The sequence below is a fragment of the Nematolebias whitei genome, chromosome 20 (genome assembly GCF_014905685.2).
Source record: "Nematolebias whitei isolate Nwh7 chromosome 20, NemWhi1, whole genome shotgun sequence".
In the NCBI taxonomy this organism is placed as follows: Eukaryota; Metazoa; Chordata; class Actinopteri; order Cyprinodontiformes; family Rivulidae; genus Nematolebias; species Nematolebias whitei.
The window spans coordinates 17,047,855-17,069,494 of NC_056517.1; the positions used below are offsets into that span (position 1 = coordinate 17,047,855).

A 21,640-nucleotide genomic window follows, 5' to 3' on the forward strand; every position below is an offset into this window, starting at 1 on the left:
ATATATATATATATATATATATATATACATATATAAATATACCATACCATACCATACCATCTTATTTATAGAGCACTTAAAACAGCGACCAGGCCAACCAAAGTGCTGTATATATATGTGTGTGTGTGTGTGTTTAATTTGATAATTTTAATAATCTGTATTCTTTTTTAATTTACTAGAAAATACAAAATAAATTCTCACCCTGTACTGAAAACAGTTTCAGCGTCTCACCGCCACCAGCTGGTGAGAGGCGCATGATGTCAATTTCAACCCCGCCCACTGGAACCAGTACTGAAAGCACAATAGAAACGTAACGTGTACTGTATCTAGTAGAGTAGAGCCATACTGTACCGGTACTACAGGTACTAATGGAAAAGGGGCATTAGTTCATAGTCTTGGTTCATTTCTTAGATCTTATTACTGTTTTCTTTTACATTTTATTGTGGTATGTAACTGGGACCCTGAGTACACAATCTCGTTCAACCACATGTACCACCTGTGGTGTGAATGACAATAAAGAAACTCTGACTCTGACTCCCGAGGATCCAAAAAACAGAACCAAACTGTCCATCTTTTTCATTTGGCCAAACACATCATCCAAGTTGTGAATTTACTAACTTCTCTGTTGTCCTTGACATTATTTATATTATTAAATATAGGATGCTAAACTTTCACTTTATTAAGAACATTCCTACAGAGAAGTGGCCTTTCAAGAGTCAAATACTTGCCTGCTGCCTGACAACAAAATCAGACTTTATTTTTTCTTTCTGTGTCATTTGGGCAGATGATTCTGATGAGGCTGTGTTCTGTCCAGATGACCAACAGCAGTTTCAGATGTAAACACTCCCAGGTTGTTAGGGTTTACATGATTCTGTTGCTAATCAGTATGCCTGAAAAGAAGTGTTGTAACCATTGCAACATAAAGATTGTTCTGATGTGGAGGAAAAATGGACTAACTTAAAAGGAAATTTATAATGAAGGGGAATTAACACGTGGAGAGTGAGAAACAGCTTTTAGCTTTGTTCAGACTAGCCTTTAACCCATCCTTTCATCACAATTAAACTAGTTTTCCAAACTTTAGTTGTTCAGAGATTATAGTCCACGTCAAAATGTCAGAAATCTCTGACTTGTTGACAACAGAAACACGTGAGGATGATGAACATGTGAGGATGATGAACATGTGAAGATGATGAATATGTGAAGATGATGAACATGTGAAGATGATGAACATGTGAGGATCATGAACAATGTGAGGAAGATGAACATGTGAGGATGAACATGTGAAGACGATGAACATGTGAAGATGATGAACATGTGAGGATGATGAACGTGAGGAAGATGAACATGTGAAGATGATGAACATGTTAGGATGATGAGCATGTGAAGATGATGAACATGTTAGGATGATGAACATGTGAAGATTAACATGTGAGGAAGATGAACATGTGAGGGTGATGAACATGTAAAGATGATGAACATGTTAGGATGATGAACATGTGAAGATTAACATGTGAGGAAGATGAACATGTGAGGGTGATGAACATGTAAAGATGATGAACATGTGACGATGATGAACATGGTAAATGGACTGTACTTATATAGTGCCTTTCTATCTGATCAAGACACTCAAAGTGCTTTAAACTACAATCTGTGCCTCATTTACCCATTCATACTGTACAGCACTCTACTAGATCTATACAAAGCTAATTGAACAAATCCTTCTAAAGAGACTAATCAGTGCTTTATCACATTCATACACCGATGAGACACACATCTGAGGCAATGAGGGGTTCAGTGTCTTGCCCAGGGACACTTCAGCATGTGACTGCTGGTGGATTCATGAGAAGATGATGATGATGTGAGGATGATGAACAATTTAATTCAATTCAATTCAAAAATACTTTATTAATCCCAAAGGGAAATTATTTGTTGTTGTAACTCGTTATCCTCATTTCATTAAGAGATGTTATACTTTGTAGATGCTGATGGCTGTAGGCAGTAAGGATCTCTTGTAAAGGTCCATTCCACAGCGGATCCTAACAAACTAAATGCAGATGGCATCCGATCTGTCCACCCAGACTCGGCAGGCCTCTCGATTCCCCCGGGCTGTAGGACCACCTGAATGCCGGGCAGAACTCCTCCTAGAGCGATGGCCACTCCTCCCAGCAGTCTGCTGAGCTTCTCGTCACTGTGGACAGACAACTGTAGGTGCCGAGGGACGATCCCCTCCCTCCACTGCCACGAGCCATGCCCCCCGCCAGCCCCAGGATCCCAGTAGCCAGGCACTCGAGCACAGCTGGCAGGCAGATGAGAACGCGCCTACAGAACATCCCCCCTAACCCACCCGAGACCCGAAACATGTGAGGATGATGAACATGTGAAGATGATGAATATGTGAGGAAGATGAACACGTGAGGATCATGAACATGTGAGGATGATGAACACATGAGCATGATGAACACATGATGATGTTCTCATTGGCTTGAGACAGAAGGAATAAACAACACCAACAGGTCCCAGACCTTTGTTCACCATCATGTCCAACATGTCCCGAGATGAATGGCTGATATTTCTGGAGAACAAAACACATCAAGGAGGCAAAAACAGCTGAACCACAAGTAAACCTGATTCAGTGTAAGTGTGTGTGATATGTGAACATGTTCACAAATAACCTTTTTAGGGATCTGGAAGGCAAATGATATGTTTGTGCAGCTCTTACTGCATCATTATGTTGCAGCTCTTCACCCTCTCACACACTCTTGGGGGATTTCTGTGTGTGTTTGCTCTCTTGTTAAACATCTCTCCTCTCTCTGTCCCGTGGGAACACCCGTTGTTCGAGACTCGGCTCAGTTTTTAAAATGGAAACAGTTTGTGTTTTCTACAGAGCAAGGCAGTGTGCCTCAGTTTGTCTCAGTGTGGTTTTTGTAATCGAAAAACCTGACTGCATCAGTGTGTGTGTGTGTGTGTGTCCTTGTTTATGCTACTTTGTGAGGCCCATTTTTCCAACTTATACTACATTGTGGGGACCTACTGCTCCTTATGGGGCCCAAAGCCCGGGTCCCATAAGAAGAAGTCCCGTTGGTGGGTTAGGGGCTAGGTTTAGGACTAAGGTGTGAATTGAGGATGTGTTAGGTTTAGGGTTAGGTATGTACTGGTAATGGTTAGGTTATGGATAAAGGTCATGGTTAGGCTATAGAAATGAATGAAAAATGAATGGAAGTCAATGCAAAGGCCCCACAAAGATAGCAAAACAAACCTGTGTGTGTGTGCGTGTGTGTGACTGTACAAAAACTTGTTGGTGATTGATTAAAAAAATTATTTTAGATGTTTTTATTTTTCCATCCTTCAGTAATGTCTTAGGTAGCTAAAAATAGGAAGAAGACACAAAGACAAAAAAAAAAAAGCTCAATTCTTCTAAAGGTGTTCTTTTTTGTCTCAACTGCTGAAAGCAAGCTGTAGTTTTTCTCCAAGCAGGTGTCAGCTGAGAAAACGGCTCTTTCTTTGAATGGAAGAAATGACCCCCTACCCCCACATCCCCAATCCTCAGATTTCTAAAGCTCAACCTGAAATCTTTAAGCCTTGGCAGGAGCTGCAGTCTTGGAGTCATCCTCAACTCCATCCTGTCTATCTATTTCAGCACTAGTAAAAGTAACTAATGATATTCTCATGGCCTCAGACTAAGGACTTGTGTCTATACTGGTCCTGTTAGACCTCAGTGCTGCATTTGATACAGTTGATCACAATATTTTACTACAGAGGCTTCAATATGATGTTGGAATTACAGGAACAGCTCTAAAATGGTTTAAATCATATATATCTGATAGATTCCTGTTTGTAAATGTAAATAACAAATCTTCTTCATACACCAAAGTTAGTCATGTATTTCCTCGGGGCTCAGTGCTTGGGACAATACTCTTTACTTTATATATGCTTCCATTAGGTAAAATTAAAAAAACAGTATGGGATAAATTTTCATTGTTATGCTGATGACACACAATTATGTTTGTCCATTAAACCCAATGAATCCAATCAGCTACATACAGGTCCTTCTCAAAAAATTAGCATATTGTGATAAAGATCATTATTTTCCATAATGTAATGATAAAAATGAAACTTTCATATATTTCAGATTCATTGCACACCAACTGAAATATTTCAGGTCTTTAATTGTTTTAATACTGATGATTATGGCATACAGCTCATGAAAACCCAAAATGCCTGTCCCAAAAAATTAGCATATTTCATCCCACCAATGAAAGACAAGTGTTTTTAATACAAAAAACGTCAACGTTCAAATAATCATGTTCAGTTATGCACTCAATACTTGGTCGGGAATCCTTTTGCATGAATGACTGCTTCAATGCGGCGTGGCATGGAGGCAATCAGCCTGTGGCACTGCTGAGGTGTTATGGAGGCCCAGGATGCTTCGATAGCGGCCTTAAGCTCATCCAGAGTGTTGGGTCTTGCGTCTCTCAACTTTCTCTTCACAATATCGCACAGGTTCTCTATGGGGTTCAGGTCAGGAGAGTTGGCAGGCCAATTGAGCACAGTGATACCATGGTCAGTAAACCATTTACCAGTGGTTTTGGCACTGTGAGCAGGTGCCAGGTTGTGCTGATAAATGAAATCTTCATCTCCATAAAGCTTTTCAGCAGATGGAAGCATGAAGTGCTCCAAAATCTCATGATAGCTAGCTGCATTGACCCTGCCCTTGATAAAACACAGTGGACCAACACCAGCAGCTGACATGACACCCCAGTGACTGTGGAAACTTGACACTTGACTTCAAGCAATGTGAATTCTGTGTCTCCTCTCTTCCTCCAGACTCTGGGACCTTGATTTCCAAAGGAAATGCAAAATTTACTGTAGTCAGAGAACATAACTTTGGACCACTCAGCAGCAGTCCCAGGCGAGATGCTTCTGACGCAGAAAAGTGGCTTGACCTGGGGAATGCGGCACCTGTAGCCCATTTCCTGCACACGCCTGTGCACGGTGGCTCTGGATGTTTCTACTCCAGACTCAGTCCACTGCTTCCGCAGGTCCCCCAAGGTCTGGAATCGGCCCTTCTCCACAATCCTCCTCAGGGTCCGGTCACCTCTTCTCGTTGTGCAGTTTTCTGCCACACTTTTCCCTTCCCACAGACTTCCCACTGAGGTGCCTTGATACAGCACTCTGGGAACAGCCTATTCATTCAGCAATTTCTTTCTGTGTCTTACCCTCTTGCTTGAGGATGTCAATGGCCTTCTGGACAGCAGTCAGGTCGGCAGTCTTACCCATGATTGCGGTTTTGAGTAATGAGCACGGCTGGGAGTTTTTAAAAGCCTCAGGAATCTTTTGCAGGTGTTTAGAGTTACGTCGTTGATTCAGATGGTTAGGTTAATAGCTTGTTTAGAGAACCTTTTCATGATATGCTAATTTTTTGGACAGGCATTTTGGGTTTTCATGAGCTGTACGCCACATTCATCAGTATTAAAACAATTAAAGACGTGAAATATTTCAGTTGGTGTGCAATGAATCTGAAATATATTAAAGTTTCATTTTTATCATTACATTATGTAAAATAATGACCTTTATCACAATATGCTAATTTTTTGAGAAGGACCTGTAGACTACAAGCATATCTTAAAGACATAAAAAACTGGATGACCCTTAGTTTTCTCTTTTTGAACACAGACAAGACTGAGGTTTTGGTTTTTGGACCTGAGCACCGTAGGAATTAATTTTTCAGTCTTTATCCCTCCTTAGATGGCATTAATTTGTCCTCCAGCTCTAATGTTAAAAACCTTGGTATTATTTTATTTTATATTTTGGGGTGGCTGTGGCTGAGTGGTTAAATGGTAAATGGACTATACTTAAATAGCGCCTTTCTATCTTATTTCAAGATACTCAAAGCGCTTTACTCTACAATCTGTGCCCTCATTTACCCATTCATACAGCACTCTACGAGATCTCTACAAAGCTAATTGAACAAATCATTCTAAAGAGACTAATCAGTGCTTTTAGATCACATTCATACACTGATGGGACACACATCAGAGGCTATGAGGGGTTCAGTGTCTTGCCCAGGGACACTTCGACATGTGACTGCTGATGGATTCGAACCTCAAACTCTCGCATTGCTCTACGACGACTGCTCTAACCACTCAGCCACAGCCGCCCCGAGTTAGAGCAGTCGTCCTCCAATGCAATAGTTGGGGGTTCGAACCCACCAGCAGTCACATGCTGAAGTGTCCATGGGCAAGACACTGAACACCTCATTGCCTCCGATGTGTGCCCCATCGGTGTATGAATGTGATAAAGCTCTGATTAGTCTCTTTAGAATGATTTGTTCAATTAGCTTTGTAGCGATCTAGTAGAGTGCTGTATGAATGGGTAAATGAGGACACAGATTGTAGTGTAAAGCGCTTTGAGCTTCTTGATTAGATAGAAAGGTGCTATATAAGTGCAGTCCATTTACCATTTTTGATCAGGACATGTCTTTTATCCCCCACATTAAAAATGTTATTAGAACTGCCTTCTTCCACCTGCGTAATATCGCTAAAATTAGAAACATCTTATCTAAAAATTATGCAGAAAATGCATTTGTCATGTCTAGACTGGACTATTGCAATGGTTTATTATCTGGATGTCCAAATACTTCATTAAAACGTCTTCAGTTGATCCAAAATGCTGCTGCCAGAGTCTTAACCGGAGTTAGTAGGAGAGATTATATTTCTCCAGTTTTAGCTTCTCTCCATTGGCTCCCTGTCAAATCCAGAATATAATTCAAAATCTTACTTCTAACTTACAAAGCTCTCAACAACCTGGCTCCATCTTATATTACAGAGCACTTTGCTCTCAGACTGCAGGTTTGCTTGTGGTTCCTAGAATTTTACAAAAACAGAATGGGAGGCAGATCTTTCAGTTTTCATGCTCCTCTCTTGTGGAACCAACTTCCAATCTCTGTCCGTGAGGCTGACACATTATCCAGTTTTAAAACTAGGCTTAAGACTTTCCTTTTTGCTAAATCCTATAGTCAGGGTCGGCTTGGGTTTCCTGAGCTGTCCCTTAGTTATGCTGCTATAGGCTTAGACTGCTGGAAGACAAAGTGACCACCATTTTCACTCTGCTTGTCACGATGCACACTTTAATCTTTGCTAAAACACTCTTTTCACTGCTTGGTTTCTAGTTTTCTCTATCTTTCTGTCATCTCTGATTCCTATCTGCAGCTTTCTGTCTGTCACACCTCCTCTCACTGCAGCTCGTTAGTGTTCATGGGAAACACCTGTGCTCTGGTGTTTAAAAGCTTCTCTCCCTCACAGTCTGGTGCCAATACAAAGTTATATTAATAGCTATTATGACTACGTTCAAATCTACACAGATGCATCCAAGGATTCACATGATAAGACGGGAATAGCATTTGTTATTCCAGAATTTTATGTCTCAACTAATAAAAGGATTAACGATAGACTCTCGGTGTATACAGGGGAACTGCTTGCAATACTTTTAGCAGTACAATGGATAGAGGACATTAGACCACTGAAAACAATATGTTCGGATTCAAGCTCATCATTGCAAAGTTTAAACAACAGTAATTCAGAAAGTAGACCAGATATTCTTCTAGAAATTCAGCAGACACTATACAGAATACAAAAAATGGGACTCATAGTAGAATTTTTGTGGATACCGGCACATATCGGAATAAATGGAAATGAGATGGCAGATAAAGCAGCAAAAGAAGCCACAAAACATATTACTATCGATATGGAAATTAATTTCAGTAGATTAGAAACTAAGAACATCATCAAACAAAAATTGAAGGAAAAATGGCAGAAACAATGGGAAGAAGAACGAAAAGGAAGATGGTTTTATAAAATACAAAGGAAGGTAGGAGAAATTAGAAGTGGGAGGAAAAACAGAAGAGAAGATATAATAATATCAAGACTCAGAACTGGACACACTGGGTTGAACAGCACACTGTTTAAAATGGGGAAAAATAATACAGGAAATTGTGGCTTTTGTGGCCAGGAAGAAACAGTAGAGCATGTTATGTTAAACTGTAATAAATATAATAAGGAACGATATATTCTTACCCGAAATCTTGAAGAGATTCAAACAAGATATAGATTATCAGAAGTGTTGAGGGAAGAAAAATGTTATCCATTGCTATTGCAGTTTCTTCGAAATACTCGTTTATTTGGAAGGATTTAATATACGATTAAAGTATTTTCTAGGATTTGTCTTTTTTTTTTATATATATATTTATTTACAGCCCCCCCCCCCCCCCAAGTATAATTAGTCTAGATATTAGAATCCTGATCCACACTCCTTACCAGTTGGTGACGGTAATGCACCATTAAGTTGTTTGCCAACCGCCAAAAAACACCACAAGAAGAAGAAGAAGAAGTCTGGTGCCAGAATATCGAAAGCCTTTGGTGAGTAGTCTTCCAGCGTTTCTCTCTTGTATCCTGATCCTGTTCACAGTCTTCTGCCTGCCCCTTGACCTCTGATTTTTGTCTTGCCCTTTTGTACCTCTGCCTTTTTGCTGCCGTTATCTGCTTGTTTTTGGACTCCGAGTTTTGCCTTGCTCTTTGGTACTGTCGCCTTTGTCAGATCCTGTTGCTGACCTTGTTTCTGCCCACGACTTCTGCCTCTGGATCGTCCACCCAAGACCACCGACGTACACCGCCCCTCGGTGACCTCTCAGCGCTGTTCAGCGCTCTGCCTCCGGCCCACTGAGACTTACAAGATCCAGCTTCAGCTGCTTGTCTACCAACACCAGCCGAGAGTGGCAGCCCTTTACTTATTTAATAAAACCTTTTAAACCGTTCTGGATTCTTGTGGTTCTGATCCAACCTCAATCATTACAGTATATTCTGGCCATAATGGATCACTCACAAGTTTCAGAATGGCGAGCTGGTGTCGAGGGAGCCATTAATAAATTAGAAAATGGCATGAATGGAATTGTAAATATGCTTAAAACATGTCCCATCAAGATCCACCACCTGTTCCTGCTTCTGGACTCATACCACCTGGACCACAAACTACAGTACCACATGAGCCACGCTTGTCACCATCTGAGTTATTTAAAGGTGAGCCAGAACAATGTCGGCCATTTTTAATTCAGTACAATATCCATTTTCAGCTACAGCCGTCCTATTTCCCCACTGAACATTCCAAGGTGGCATACTTGATATCTCAGTTATCTGGCCAAGCCAAGACCTGGGGGACCTCCGAATGGCAACGCAACTCAAGGTGCTGTTCCTCTTTTGCTGCTTTTTCTAAAGAATTGTGTAGAATTTTCAACCCCGTGCTCCCTGAGAGGGAGGCGGCGCGTTGACTTTTTTTTCTATCACGCAGGGCAGCCGCAGAGTGACGGAGTACATTATTGACTTCCACACTACTGCCACGGGCAGTCATTGGAACGAGGAGGCTCTATCTGACGCTTTTTTCGGAGACTTTCTGATGACATCAAGGACGCACTGGCAACTAAGAGGTACCCCAACACGTTACAGGAACTCGAAGACCTCGCCAACAGAGTGGATCGGAGACTGAAAGAGAGAGAACCAGGGAGAAAGACTATAGGCCAAAAAGAACCATGGGTGAGTTCAGGTCTTCTAAAGTTTAATTATCTGTTGGACCTCCTTCTCTGCCACCTCAGGACGAACCCATGCAAATTGGCTGCAGTCGCCAGACCTCAGAGGCACAAGAACGAAGAAGACGTAATCACTCTGTTTCTACTGTGGCCAAGATTCTCATCTTGAGATGTCCGTTAAAAGGCCAGGCTCAGCAGGTGCGAGGAGGTGCCTGCTGAGTCAGACCCGGAACCATCCAATCTCCTCATCGTTCCTGCCAAGCTCTCTGTGGAGAGTAGAGATCCCATCCAGATCCAGGCTTTCATCGATTCAGGGGCTGACTCTGAATTCATCGATCAGCACTTCGCAACTGCTGCAGGTATCAAGCTTCTTCCTTCGCCTAAACCCCTAGCTGTTGTTGCTCACGACAGTCACCCACTTCACTCCTCTTCAATGGTCACCGAACCTGTGTACATGAGTCTGGGGGGTAACCACAAGGAGAAACTGACATTTTTTGTGATTAATTCTCCTCAGACCCCTGTGATTCTGGGGGCAACCTGGCTGCACAAACACAACCCCCCAGATCGATTGGAGACTTAAGGAGATCTTGGGGTGGTCCGAGGAGTGTTTATCAACCTGCTTATTCAAAGCAGTTCTCCCATCAATTCCTGCTAAGCAGATCGAGGAGACTTACCCAGATTTGTCAAAAGTCCCTACAGTTTACCATGATTTAAAAGAAGTGTTTAATAAAGCCAGAGCAGCTTCATTACCACCTCACAGACCTTATGACTGTGCCATTGACCTGATTCCTGGTACCACGCCTCCTAAAGGTGCACTATACTCGTTATCTGCTCCCGAACAAATCTCCATGCAAAATTATATTAGAGGCTTTACAAGCAGGGCTCATCAGACCATCAGCTTCCCCAGCCGGTGCTGTTTTTTTTCTTTGTTAAAAAGAAAGACGGGTCACTCAGACCCTGTATAGATTATAGGGGTTCAAACAAAGTAACTATAAAGAACAAGTACCCCCTTCCCCTCATGGTTTCAGCTTTTGACCTCATTCAGGGGGCCACCATTTTCTTGAAACTTGATCTCAGAAATGCTTACCATTTGGTTCGAATCAGAGGGGGATGAGTGGAAAACGGCGTTTAACACACAAAATGGGCACAATGAGTACCTAGTTATGCCTTTTGGTCTCACTAATGCCCCCGCCGTGTTTCAGGTTTTGGTAAATGATGTACTCAGAAACATGATTGATTTTTTTTGTTTTAGTTTATTTGGATGACATTCTCTTTTTTTTTTCTAAAGACCCACACACTCACCATAAACGTGTTTGTGCAGTATTAACCAGGCTCCTTCAGAATAACTTATTTGTAAAAGCAGAAAAATGCGAATTTCATCAATCTTCCACTTCGTTTCTAGGTTTTGTCATTGCACCCAATCAGATTCAAATGGACAATAGCAAGGTCTCTGCAGTGTTGGACTGGCCCATACCAAAGGATAAAAACAACTGCAGAGATTTTTGGGGTTCACCAATTTTTATAGGCGATTTATTAAGAACTTCAGAAGTATCGCCAGTCCTCTCCATGCTCTCACATCATCCACTACTAAGTTCACATGGACTTATGCCGCTGACTCGGCATTTTACAAACTCAAAACCTTGTTCTCCTCAGCTCCCATCCTCTACGCCCCTGACCCTGAAAGACCATTTGTTGTAGAGGTAGATGCCTCTGGGGTTGGTACTGGGGTTATTTTAAGTCAACATGGTGAGGATGGGAAACTTCATCCTTGCGCTTATTTTTCTAAGGGTCTCACTCCTGCCAAACGCAACTACGATGTTGGAGAGCGTGAATTACTGGCTGTGAAGCTCGCGTTGGAGGAGTGGAGGCACTGGTTGGAGGGCGCCAAGGTTCCATTTCAGGTTTGGACCAATCATAAAAATCTTAAATCGGCCAAACGACTAAACCCCAGACAGGCCAGGTGGGCATTACTTTTCGCTCGTTTTGATTTTACCTTGTCTTACAGACCCAACCACAAAAACATGAAACCTGATGCTCTGTCTAGAGCAGGTGTGCCCAACCAGTCGGTCGCCCGCGAGCTGGTTCCCAGTCGCCCGCGAAGCGAAGCCTTGACTTGTATTCTCACAGACATAGTCTCGCGAGTTTTGGGTGCGGTGACACAGTGCTCTCACGAGACTTTAGGCTCAGTAGTGGAGTAATGTCAGTGCGCAGAAAACATGGATGGAAAACTAGCGAACAAGCAAACGAAAACTTATTATTTTCACACAGAGTGGGAGGAGGAGTATTTTTTTGTTTATTCTAATTCGAAGTCCATTTGCCTCATCTGTAATTCGAGCGTTGCCTTACCCAAAAAGTGTAACTTGGAGCGGCATTTCAAGACGATGCACAAACGGTTTGAGACAGATTTCCCTCTTAAAAGTTCTTTACGGACTCAGAAAGTGCGGGAGCTAAAAAACAAGCTTGCAGCCCAGCAATCAGTCTTCACTCGCCCCAGCACAAAAGGTAAAGCTGCTACGATAGCTTCCTACCGTGTTAGCCGCATCCTGGCTCAACATAAGAAGTCTTTCAGCGATGGACAAGTTATGAAAGAAGCGTTTATTGAGGCTGCAGATGCGCTTTTTCATGATTTTAAAAATAAAAGTGAGATCGTAGCTGCTATTAAAGACGTGCAGTTGTCCAGACAAACAGTGACACGGCGATGTGAGGGAATGGCTGTGGATGTGGAGGAGCAGCTAAAAAAGGACGTGGAACAATGTGAGTGTTTCTCTCTTCAGTTTGATGAGTCGACAGACATGGTGGATGTAGCCCAGCTGTGTGTTTTTATCAGAATGGCCTTTGCAGACATGAGTGCAAAAGAGGAGCTGCTCACCATCTTGCCTTTGAAGGGACACACAAGAGGAGAAGATATTTTTAATGCGTTTATGGAGTTTGTTAATAAAAGCAACTTGCCCCTCTTTAAACTAATTTCTATAACAACTGATGGCGCTCCAGCAATGACTGGTCACACCAGTGGATTTGTTGCACTCTGCAAGCAGAATGATGCTTTCCCAGACATTTTGCACTATCACTGCATCATCCACCAACAGGCCCTGTGTGGGAAGATTTTAAACATGAAGGAAGTGATGGATGTTGCCATGAAAACTGTGTGTTCTATAAGGGCCAGGAGTCTGCAGAGGAGGTTGTTCCGGGCTCACTTGGAGGAGGCAGGAGCAGACCACACAGACCTGCTGCTGCACATGGACGTCAGGTGGCTAAGCAGAGGTAAATTTCTGGACAGATTCAGTGAGCTGTTGCCTGAGATCAGGGATTTTCTGAAGCTGTCAGATCATGGTGAACATTCAAAACTAGAGGACACCCAGTGGCTTTTGGATTTAGCCTTCCTCACAGATCTCACCAGCCTGCTCAATGAACTGAATTTGGAGCTTCAGGGAAAGGACAAAAACATAATCCACATGATCAGTTCTGTGAGCACCTTCAAAAGCAGGCTGCAACTGCTCACAAGTCGGCTGCAACGCAGGGACCTGCGAAACTTCCCACACATGGAGGCAGAGCTACAGCGCCAAGGGAAAGAAGTCCCACAACTGGACAGTGCACACTATTCTAAGCAGGTTCAGAGCATCTCAACAGAATTTGAGAGACGATTTACTGACTTTTCCTCCATCGAGCCTGTTACCAGCTACATGTGTTATCCTTTTGGAAATGTTGATGTGGATGACATTGTGTCCAAATTGGTGTCCGTGTTTCAGCTGGACAGCTCTGGTGTTGAAAATGAGGTGTTGAGTCTGCAAAATGACATTGGGATCAAATCCAGAGCATCACCTGGCGTGGATGGAGAGTTCTGGAGTCTGCTGTCAGAAGAAAAGTATCCTAACATCCGAAGATGTGCTTTGAACTTAACAGCACTTTTTGGATCTACCTACCTGTGTGAGTCTGCTTTTTCACATATGAAAATCATCAAGTCCAAAAACAGATCCACAATGAATGATGATCATCTGGAGACCTGCCTGCGCCTCGCAACCACCTCATACTGCCCATCTTATGAGACCCTGGCCTCCTCCTCTCAGTGTCAGAAGTCCCACTAAGGTAGAGACACATTTATTTTATACAGCTTGCATAAAAAGTTGTCTCCTATAGACACATCACGTTCTGTTTTATTTACTTTAAAGAAGTGAGGAGTAGGGATTGATGAAAAATTATGTTTGTTGATAACACATGGGGAGTGGTGGCGCAGAGGTTAGAGAGGTGGGCTTGTGATCCGAAGATCGCTGGTTCACGCCCCGGCCCCGACAACATCAAAATTGTGGGTGGGGTAGGTGAAACACCCACACTTGCCCCCACCCTCATTCGCCCCACTCTGGGCCCATGAGCAAGGCCCTTAACCCCCACCATGTGCTCCCTAAACAGGTCTCTCTTGAAAATGAGTTCTCGTGGCTCAATGAGACTAACCTGTATAAATAAAGGCTAAATGAAAAAAAAAAATGTTTGTTGATAATGAGACTGGACGAGTAGCTCTCGGCAAATTGCCGACTTCAAAAGTAGCTCTTGGTTCAAAAAAGGTTGGGCACCCCTGGTCTAGAGTGATGGAGGACAATTCCCGCCCAGTAAACCAAGGCGAGGAATATATCCTTCCCGGTTCTGCTCGCCTGGCCATCACCCAGCTAGAAAGAGACCTTATCCAAGCCAACCAGTCATGCCCTCCACCAGCTGCATGCCCCTCCAACCAACTATTTGACCTGATCGGGTCAATGATGTGTTAAAATTGTGTCACTCTTCGCACCTGTTTTGCCATCCTGGCATTGCTAAGATGCTTGCCCTAGTTCGAGCTCAGTTTTGGTGGTCTACATTGTATCATGATGTAAAGACTTATGTACTCTCCTGCCATGTCTGTAATCAGACTAAGACCTCACGTCACCACCCTTCCGGTTTGCTTAACCCTCTTCTCGTCCATGGTCCCATATTAGTTTAGATTTTATCACTGGTCCCCCCCCACCCCCAAACTGACAATACTATTATTTTTGACTGTCATTGATCGCTTCTCCAAACAGGTTCACTTGGTTCCCCTTCCTAAACCCCCCAAATCCAAAGAACTCACCTCTGTCATGGCCTGTGAAGTCTTTTGACTCCACGGGCTACCCACAATATAGTTTCTGACAGAGGCCTGCAGTTTGTTTCCAAGTTCTAGTAGGAGTTTTGCGACCTCTTGGGGGTGTCCATCAGTCTCTCGTCTGGGTTGCATCCCCAAACGGATGGCCAGACGGAGAGGGACAACCAGGAGGTCGAGACCAAGCTGAGGGGCCTCTGTCAGAAAGACCCCAGTAAGTGGTCCTCCAATCTCCCCTGGGTGGAACATGCTTTGAACTCCATCCCCTCCTCCGCCACTGGTCTGTCCCCGTTTTTGGTTGTAACTGGTTTTCAACCCCCTGTTTTCTTTTCAGGAGCACAAGACTAGAGTTCCCTCTGCCCTTAAGTCAGCCCTTCATTGTAAACGCACCTGGTGGAGAGCCAGGAAGGCCCTCCTGGAGACCTCCGCAGCCTACGTTAAAGGGGCCAATAGACGGATGTTTCAACAACCCCTTCATCAGGAAGGTCAGAGGGTTTGGCTTTCCACCAAGGACCTGCCCTTTAAGCTCAAGTCTCGCAAACTCGCCCCCGATTTATTGGTCCATTCCCCATATCCAAAGTTTTCAATCCTGTGTCTGTTCACCTTCGCCTCCCCAAGTCACTTCGTATTCACCCATCTTTCCATGTATCCCGTATCAAGCCCTTTACCCAGTTCCACCCAGCATCTGATTGATGGGGGGGGGGGGGGCTGCCTACTCAGTGCGATGCCTCCTCCGGTCCAGGAGATGGGGGCGTGGTCTTCACTACCTAGTACACTGGGAGGGATACGGCCCGGAGGAAGGCTCTTGGGTTCCAGCCCGCAACATCCTGGACCGCAGCCTCATCCTAGACTTCCACAGATGGCATCCGGACCAACCAGGTGGCACGTCTGGAACCGTGCCTTGAGGTGGGGATCTGTCATGATACACAATTTAATCTTTGCTAAAACAGTCTATTCACTGCTTGGTTTCTAGTTTTCTCTATGTTCATTTGGTTTCTGTCAGCTCTGCTTCCTATCTGCAGCTTTCTGTCTGTCACACCTCCTCTCACTGCAGCTCGTTAGTGTTCATGGGTAACACCTGTGCTTAAAAGCTTCTCTCCCTCACAGTCTGGTGCCAGAATATCGAAAGCCTTTGGGTAGTCTTCCAGTGTTTCTCTCTTGTATCCTGATCCTGTTCAGTCTCCTGCCTGCCCCTCGACCTCTGATTTTTCTTTTTTTTTTGTCTTGCCCTTTTGTACCTCTGCTCATCTGCCTTTTTGCTGCCATTATCTGCTTGTTTTTGGACTCCGAGTTTTGCCTTGCTCTTTGGTACTGTTGCCTTTATCAGATCATGTTCATGTTTGTGTTGATGTTCAATGTTTTATGTTATGAGTGCTTAGTGTATATTTAGTTGATGTTTTTCTTAGTTCATATCTTAGATGTTATTACTGTTTTTCTTATACATTTTATTGTCGGATGTAACTGGGACCCCGTGTACATAATTTCGCTCCACCACATGCACCACATGAGGTGCGAATGACAATAAAGAAACTCTGACTCTGACTCTGACTCTGATCATGTTGGCAACCTTGTTTCTGCCCACGACTTCTGCCTCTGGATCGTCCACCGACGTACACCGCCCCTCGGTAATGTCTCAGCGCTCTGCCTCCGGCCCACTGAGACTTACAAGATCCAGCTTCAGTTGCTTGTCTACCAACACCAGCCGAGAGTGGCAGCTCTTTACTTATTTAATAAAACCGTTAAAACCGTTCTGGATTCTTGTGGTTCTGATCCAACCTCAATCATTACACTGCTGCTGTCTTTACTTACTCTGATCAACCTGTTTTGTATTATTTTTTTCTCTTAACGTGTGGGGTTTTTTAGATTTTTTTTTTTTTTTTGTCTTTCAGTTCAGAATCAGAACCAGAATCAGTTTATTATTGCCATGTCAATGAACGAGGTTCACAAACTAGGAATTTGCTTCGACATAAGGTGCGAATAGTAATAAAGTAAAATAAAGTAAAAATGAAGTAAAAATGAGAACTTTTTTTTTTTTTTCCTGATGGCCTCCCTTCTCCCCTTACAGCCATCCTCTCCACACCATTATTATGAAATATTTATTCTAGTGACTATCTAGTGTAGGTTTTTTTTTTTTTTTAATAGGATAGAAAGAAAGAAAAGACAAAGTAAGACTCCAAAATATAAGAAATATACACAAAGAGAGCATACGGCAAAACACCCGGCCACTGTCTGTTCACCTACAAAGAACATGACAAAACACAGCAACAAAATACATATGTATAAAGAACTTAAAATATTCATGGCTTTGCAGTAAGTTTTCATAAATATATATACCCATACCTACGCCTATATACATACATACATACACATGAATATACATTCATATACATATCTATATATCTACATATAAAGCCTACATAAGCATCCCTGCTTCTATTTGTGTGTGGTTGTGAGCATGCATAAGTGTATAAGGCTTCTCTAATAGAACATTAATAGTAAGTGTGAAGCAGCAGAGACCCGACCCCCAAGACCAGAGGCAGACGAAAAAGGGGGGACCAGAGCCCAAGACCCCAGGAGGGACCCCGACCGTGGAGCCCCCAGGGCCACCCACACAGGATGAACCACTCACCCACCCCCCAGAATGGACCACAGGGGAGAACCGGAAGATCCCCACCAGCGACCACATACAGTGACCCCCCGGGACCAACAGCGACAAACTCATAGGCCTCCGTCGGCACCCGCCGCACCGATGTAGGTCCAGGTCCGGGCACCGAGGCCCGGGCACCGAGGACTCACACCACCCAGGCCAAGGCCCGACAGGGCCAGAGGACCCGAGCCCCACCAGGCAGACACCAGGTCGAGCCGACACACGCCCAAGCGCCAAGCCCCCGACACCAAGGGCCCCAAGCATGCCGGCAGGCAAGGGCACACCCCACCAGGGGGCCGCGCGATAGGGGCGCGATGCCAAGCACCCCCAGTTGTATCAAAGAGGGGGCAGTCCGAGTCTCGGCCTAACAAATACCCATTCATACACAGACACAATCACACAATCCCAACCTCAGTCTCACATTCACTCACTCAAAGACATACAATAACTTCATCACTTCACTTCCGGCGAGCTGATGGACAGCAGCTCCCTCCGGCTTCTTTGCAGTCTTTTATCATCAAACTGACCCGTTTTTCGAACCGGACTAAAGTTGGTCCTCCTTCCAACCGAATTCGGTGTTCAGTGACTCAGAGAGCCGGACGGGACCGTCCAAAAAATAAAAATAATAATAATATTTTGGCCCTGGACCGATCGGCCGCTCCCCCCCATCGGTCACTCTGAGCGCACCCTGCCGGCCAGGTGACCCCTCGAGCTGGGGAGTCGACGCACGAAGGTCCGGTGTTTTTTCTCTCTCTCCCTGGACCTCAACGAACTCTTATCTGGACCTTTGTGGTTCTACCTGGTTCCGACAAATATTGCCGGGTGGTATTTCGCTGGTTTTCAGCTGGACTGGCCCTCGTGGTGTTTCCATAGGTGTGGGGGAAGTGTACCTGTGACCCTCGAATTGGACCAGAACCGAATCGAGGTGGCTGTGGGGAAATTCGTCTTCTACAGAGCCGGTCTCAGCTTCAGTGAGCAGCCCGTTACTTTTACTGAAAGACGATCCTCCTCCGTGGAGTCGTTGTGTTCACCTGGAGGAGACGCTCCGGTGCTTTGAAGCGCCGCCGGACCGGAGCAGAACCGCGCCGCCGGACCGGAGCAGAACCGCGCTGCTAGACTGGGCCGCCGGACCGGAGCAAAACCGGGCCAGGGATATCTTCAGCCTCTTCGTCTCTCGTGCTTGGAGCGCCGGAGCCGAACTGGAGCAGAACCGGACCGGACCAGTTGCCGACTTCAGCCTCAGCCTCTCCGGTCAGTCTCGTTTTTCACCGGGGGTGCCCCGTGCTGTCGGGTGCTGAGAAGCGGAGGAGCAGCGTGGAGGAGCAGCGTGGAGGAGCAGGGCTGCGTGGTGCTCGAGAGAAGTTCGGAGTTTGTATCGGAGCTGCTGCAGGCCTCCATCCAAACTCACCTGGATAATAATTAATTTTATTCCGGATCACGTTGTTGGCCCCTGTTGACCTGAAACGAACTTGGACCATGCCTTTCACTTCAGGAGGATTTTCTGGCAGCTCGCTCTGCTATTTGCTGCGAATTTTCAGTTTCTGTTTCGGCCTGTTGATTCTGGACCCAGCTTCTGTTTCTCATGGGAGCATCCATCCATCCATCCATCCATCTTCACAGGGGGGCCGGAGCCCCCCTCAGCCTGACTCAAACTGCAGTTGGGCCACCTCGTCGGGTTTGTTTGCCCATTTGAACTGTGACATTTTATGGTCTGAATCTTTTCTGCATCATTCATATTACTGTCACTATTTTCAGTTCTCAGATTATCTGGAGTCACTGAATCTTGTTAATACACCTGAATCTGTCCATCACTGCAACTTTCACTGTTTTTGGGTTCTGAATGATCGCGTCTTCATTAATGTTTCTCATGGTTCGATTATGGGGGCTAATTGTCACACTGTTAACTGCTGTAATTACACATCAGTCACAAAAAACTCAAGAAAATGTCTGATAATAATGTTGTTATTGCTCTCAGGAATTCAACCCAATCCTGGACCCCCCACTAATTACAGCACACCAAATGACTTTAAAAACGCCTCTGGGCTCCATTTTCTGCATGTAAACGCTCGTAGCCTTCTGAAAAAACTTGATGCTGTGAAAATCCTGGTCAGTTCTTCTGGGGCAGATGTTATCTTTATTTCTGAGTCCTGGCTCAACAAATCTGTAATGAATAATGACGTGGCAATCAATGGATTTAACATCTACCGCTGTGATCGTCAAAAAAGAGGGGGTGGAGTCATTATTTACATTAGAGATACCCTAGTTTCAAGTCTTGTGACTTTCAAAACAATTCCAAACCAGTTTGAAGCCTTATCTGTAAACATCACCTTGAATGGAGGCCAGGTTTTAACTGTAGTCTGCTGCTACCGCCCCCCCACAGCTTCTCCTGAAGCATTAAATGCCATTAAGGAATTCCTTGGTAATTTAAAATTCACTGAGATCTTTTTAGCTGGAGATCTCAACATTGATTGGTGTAAGTCGACCCCCCTCTGTGACAAATTCAAGGAATGTTGCTTGTCTTTTAATTTAACCCAACTGATCGACTCCCCCACCAGATTAAATAAAAGCCATCCTGACAATTCCTCCATCTTAGACCTGTTTCTAACTAATATGCCTCACAAATTCCCTGGTACAGGTGTATTCGCTGATCTTTTGAGTGATCATTGTGTGACAGCGGCTTTAAGAAATAGTAAACTTCCACCTTCTAAGCCCAGATTAATTAAAAAAAGGGATCTGAAACATTTCTGTGAACAGTCATTCCTCTGGGATCTGTCTCACTTTGACTGGCATCATATTCTGTTAACTGATGACGTGAACTCTGCTTGGAACTATTTCCATAATAATTTCATTTATTTCCTGAACTTACATGCTCCTTTTCGTCAGTTCAGAATAAAGGGACGAGACAGCCCCTGGTTTACTCCAGAGCTAGCTGACCTCCTGCACAGGAGAGATCATCTTTGGGCCGCAGCGAGAAAATCTGACTCAGACACTGATTGGTTGAGTTTTCGACAGATGAGGAATAAATGCACAACTGCTGTCAAAGCAGCAAAACGAAACTATTTCTTATCTCAGACTTCCAAAAATCTAAATGACCCTAACAGATTCTGGAAAACAATTAAATCTCTCTCAGGCACCCCCCAATCATCTGACCTCCCATCACAACTTCTCATTAACTCTGTTCCTGTGTCAAATCAGCACGAGATCCTGAACTGTCTCAACAAACATTTTGTTGCTTCTGGTTCTTTATTTGACACAGTAACTAATGGAAAATCAGCCACTTCACTTAATAACCAAACTTCTACAAATCAAATCCCTCCTACAAGTCAATCCTCAATCACACCTTCTCTTTTTCTCCATTCTCAGTCAGTGAGGTCAATAAACTGTTAAAAGATCTTGATCCTAAAAAATCTGCAGGTCCAGATGAACTTCCACCTTATTTCTTAAGGCTGGCTGCTCATATCATCACAGTCCCTGTGACCCACATCTTCAATCTCTCCATAAGACAAAACTCCATCCCAGACACTTGGAAAACAGCCTTTGTTCTTCCTTTGCTGAAGGGAGGTGACCCCACCTCACTGAACAACTATCGACCAATCTCTAAACTCTGCATTTTAGCCAAGGTTCTAGAAAAACTGATAAACTCTCAAATCAAAAATTACCTGGACTCATTTAACATCTTACCTCCACATCAATCTGGTTTCAGGAAACAACACAGCACAACCACTGCTTCACTGAAGGTTCTTAATGACGTTGTTGAAGCACTGGATGCTAAGGATTATTGTGCTGCACTTTTCTTAGACCTGTCTAAAGCTTTTGACACTGTGGATCATAACATCTTGTGTCATAAACTCTCAGAAATCGGTTTCTCAGATCACACCATTGGTTGGTTCTCTAACTATCTTTCAGACCGGAGGCAATGTGTTCAACATAATGGTACTTCCTCCAGTTATTTAACAGTCAACAATGGTGTACCACAAGGCTCAGTCTTAGGACTCACCCTCTTTACAATCTACATACATAATGTAGGTAAAAACATCCCTAATGCATCCATACATTTCTATGCTGATGACACAGTTGTTTATTGTCGAGCTAAAACAGTTGCTAAGGCTTTCCAGCTTCTGAAATCTGCATTTAACTACATCCAGACTGATTTGTTTCACCTCAAACTTGTCCTAAATGCCGAAAAAACCAAAGGGATGCTTTTTTCAAATAGGAAGTTGGTCCCAGCAGTTCTTCCTCCGATTTTATCCTCAAATGGTGTCCCCATTGAGTTTGTTGATTCCTATAAATATTTGGGTATCTTGGTCGACTCACATCT

The 21,640-nt window shown here is 44.0% G+C and overlaps 1 protein-coding gene across 1 annotated transcript in view; it reads right to left on the bottom strand.

Annotated features, from left to right (window-relative positions):
• mkxa (mohawk homeobox a) overlaps positions 1-21,640 on the bottom strand; it is a 156,512-nt gene that overhangs the window by 14,042 nt on the left and 120,830 nt on the right. Inside the window, 1 exon segment of the mRNA XM_037693881.1 lies at positions 18,096-18,117. Coding sequence (XP_037549809.1) covers positions 18,096-18,117 — 22 coding nt within the window.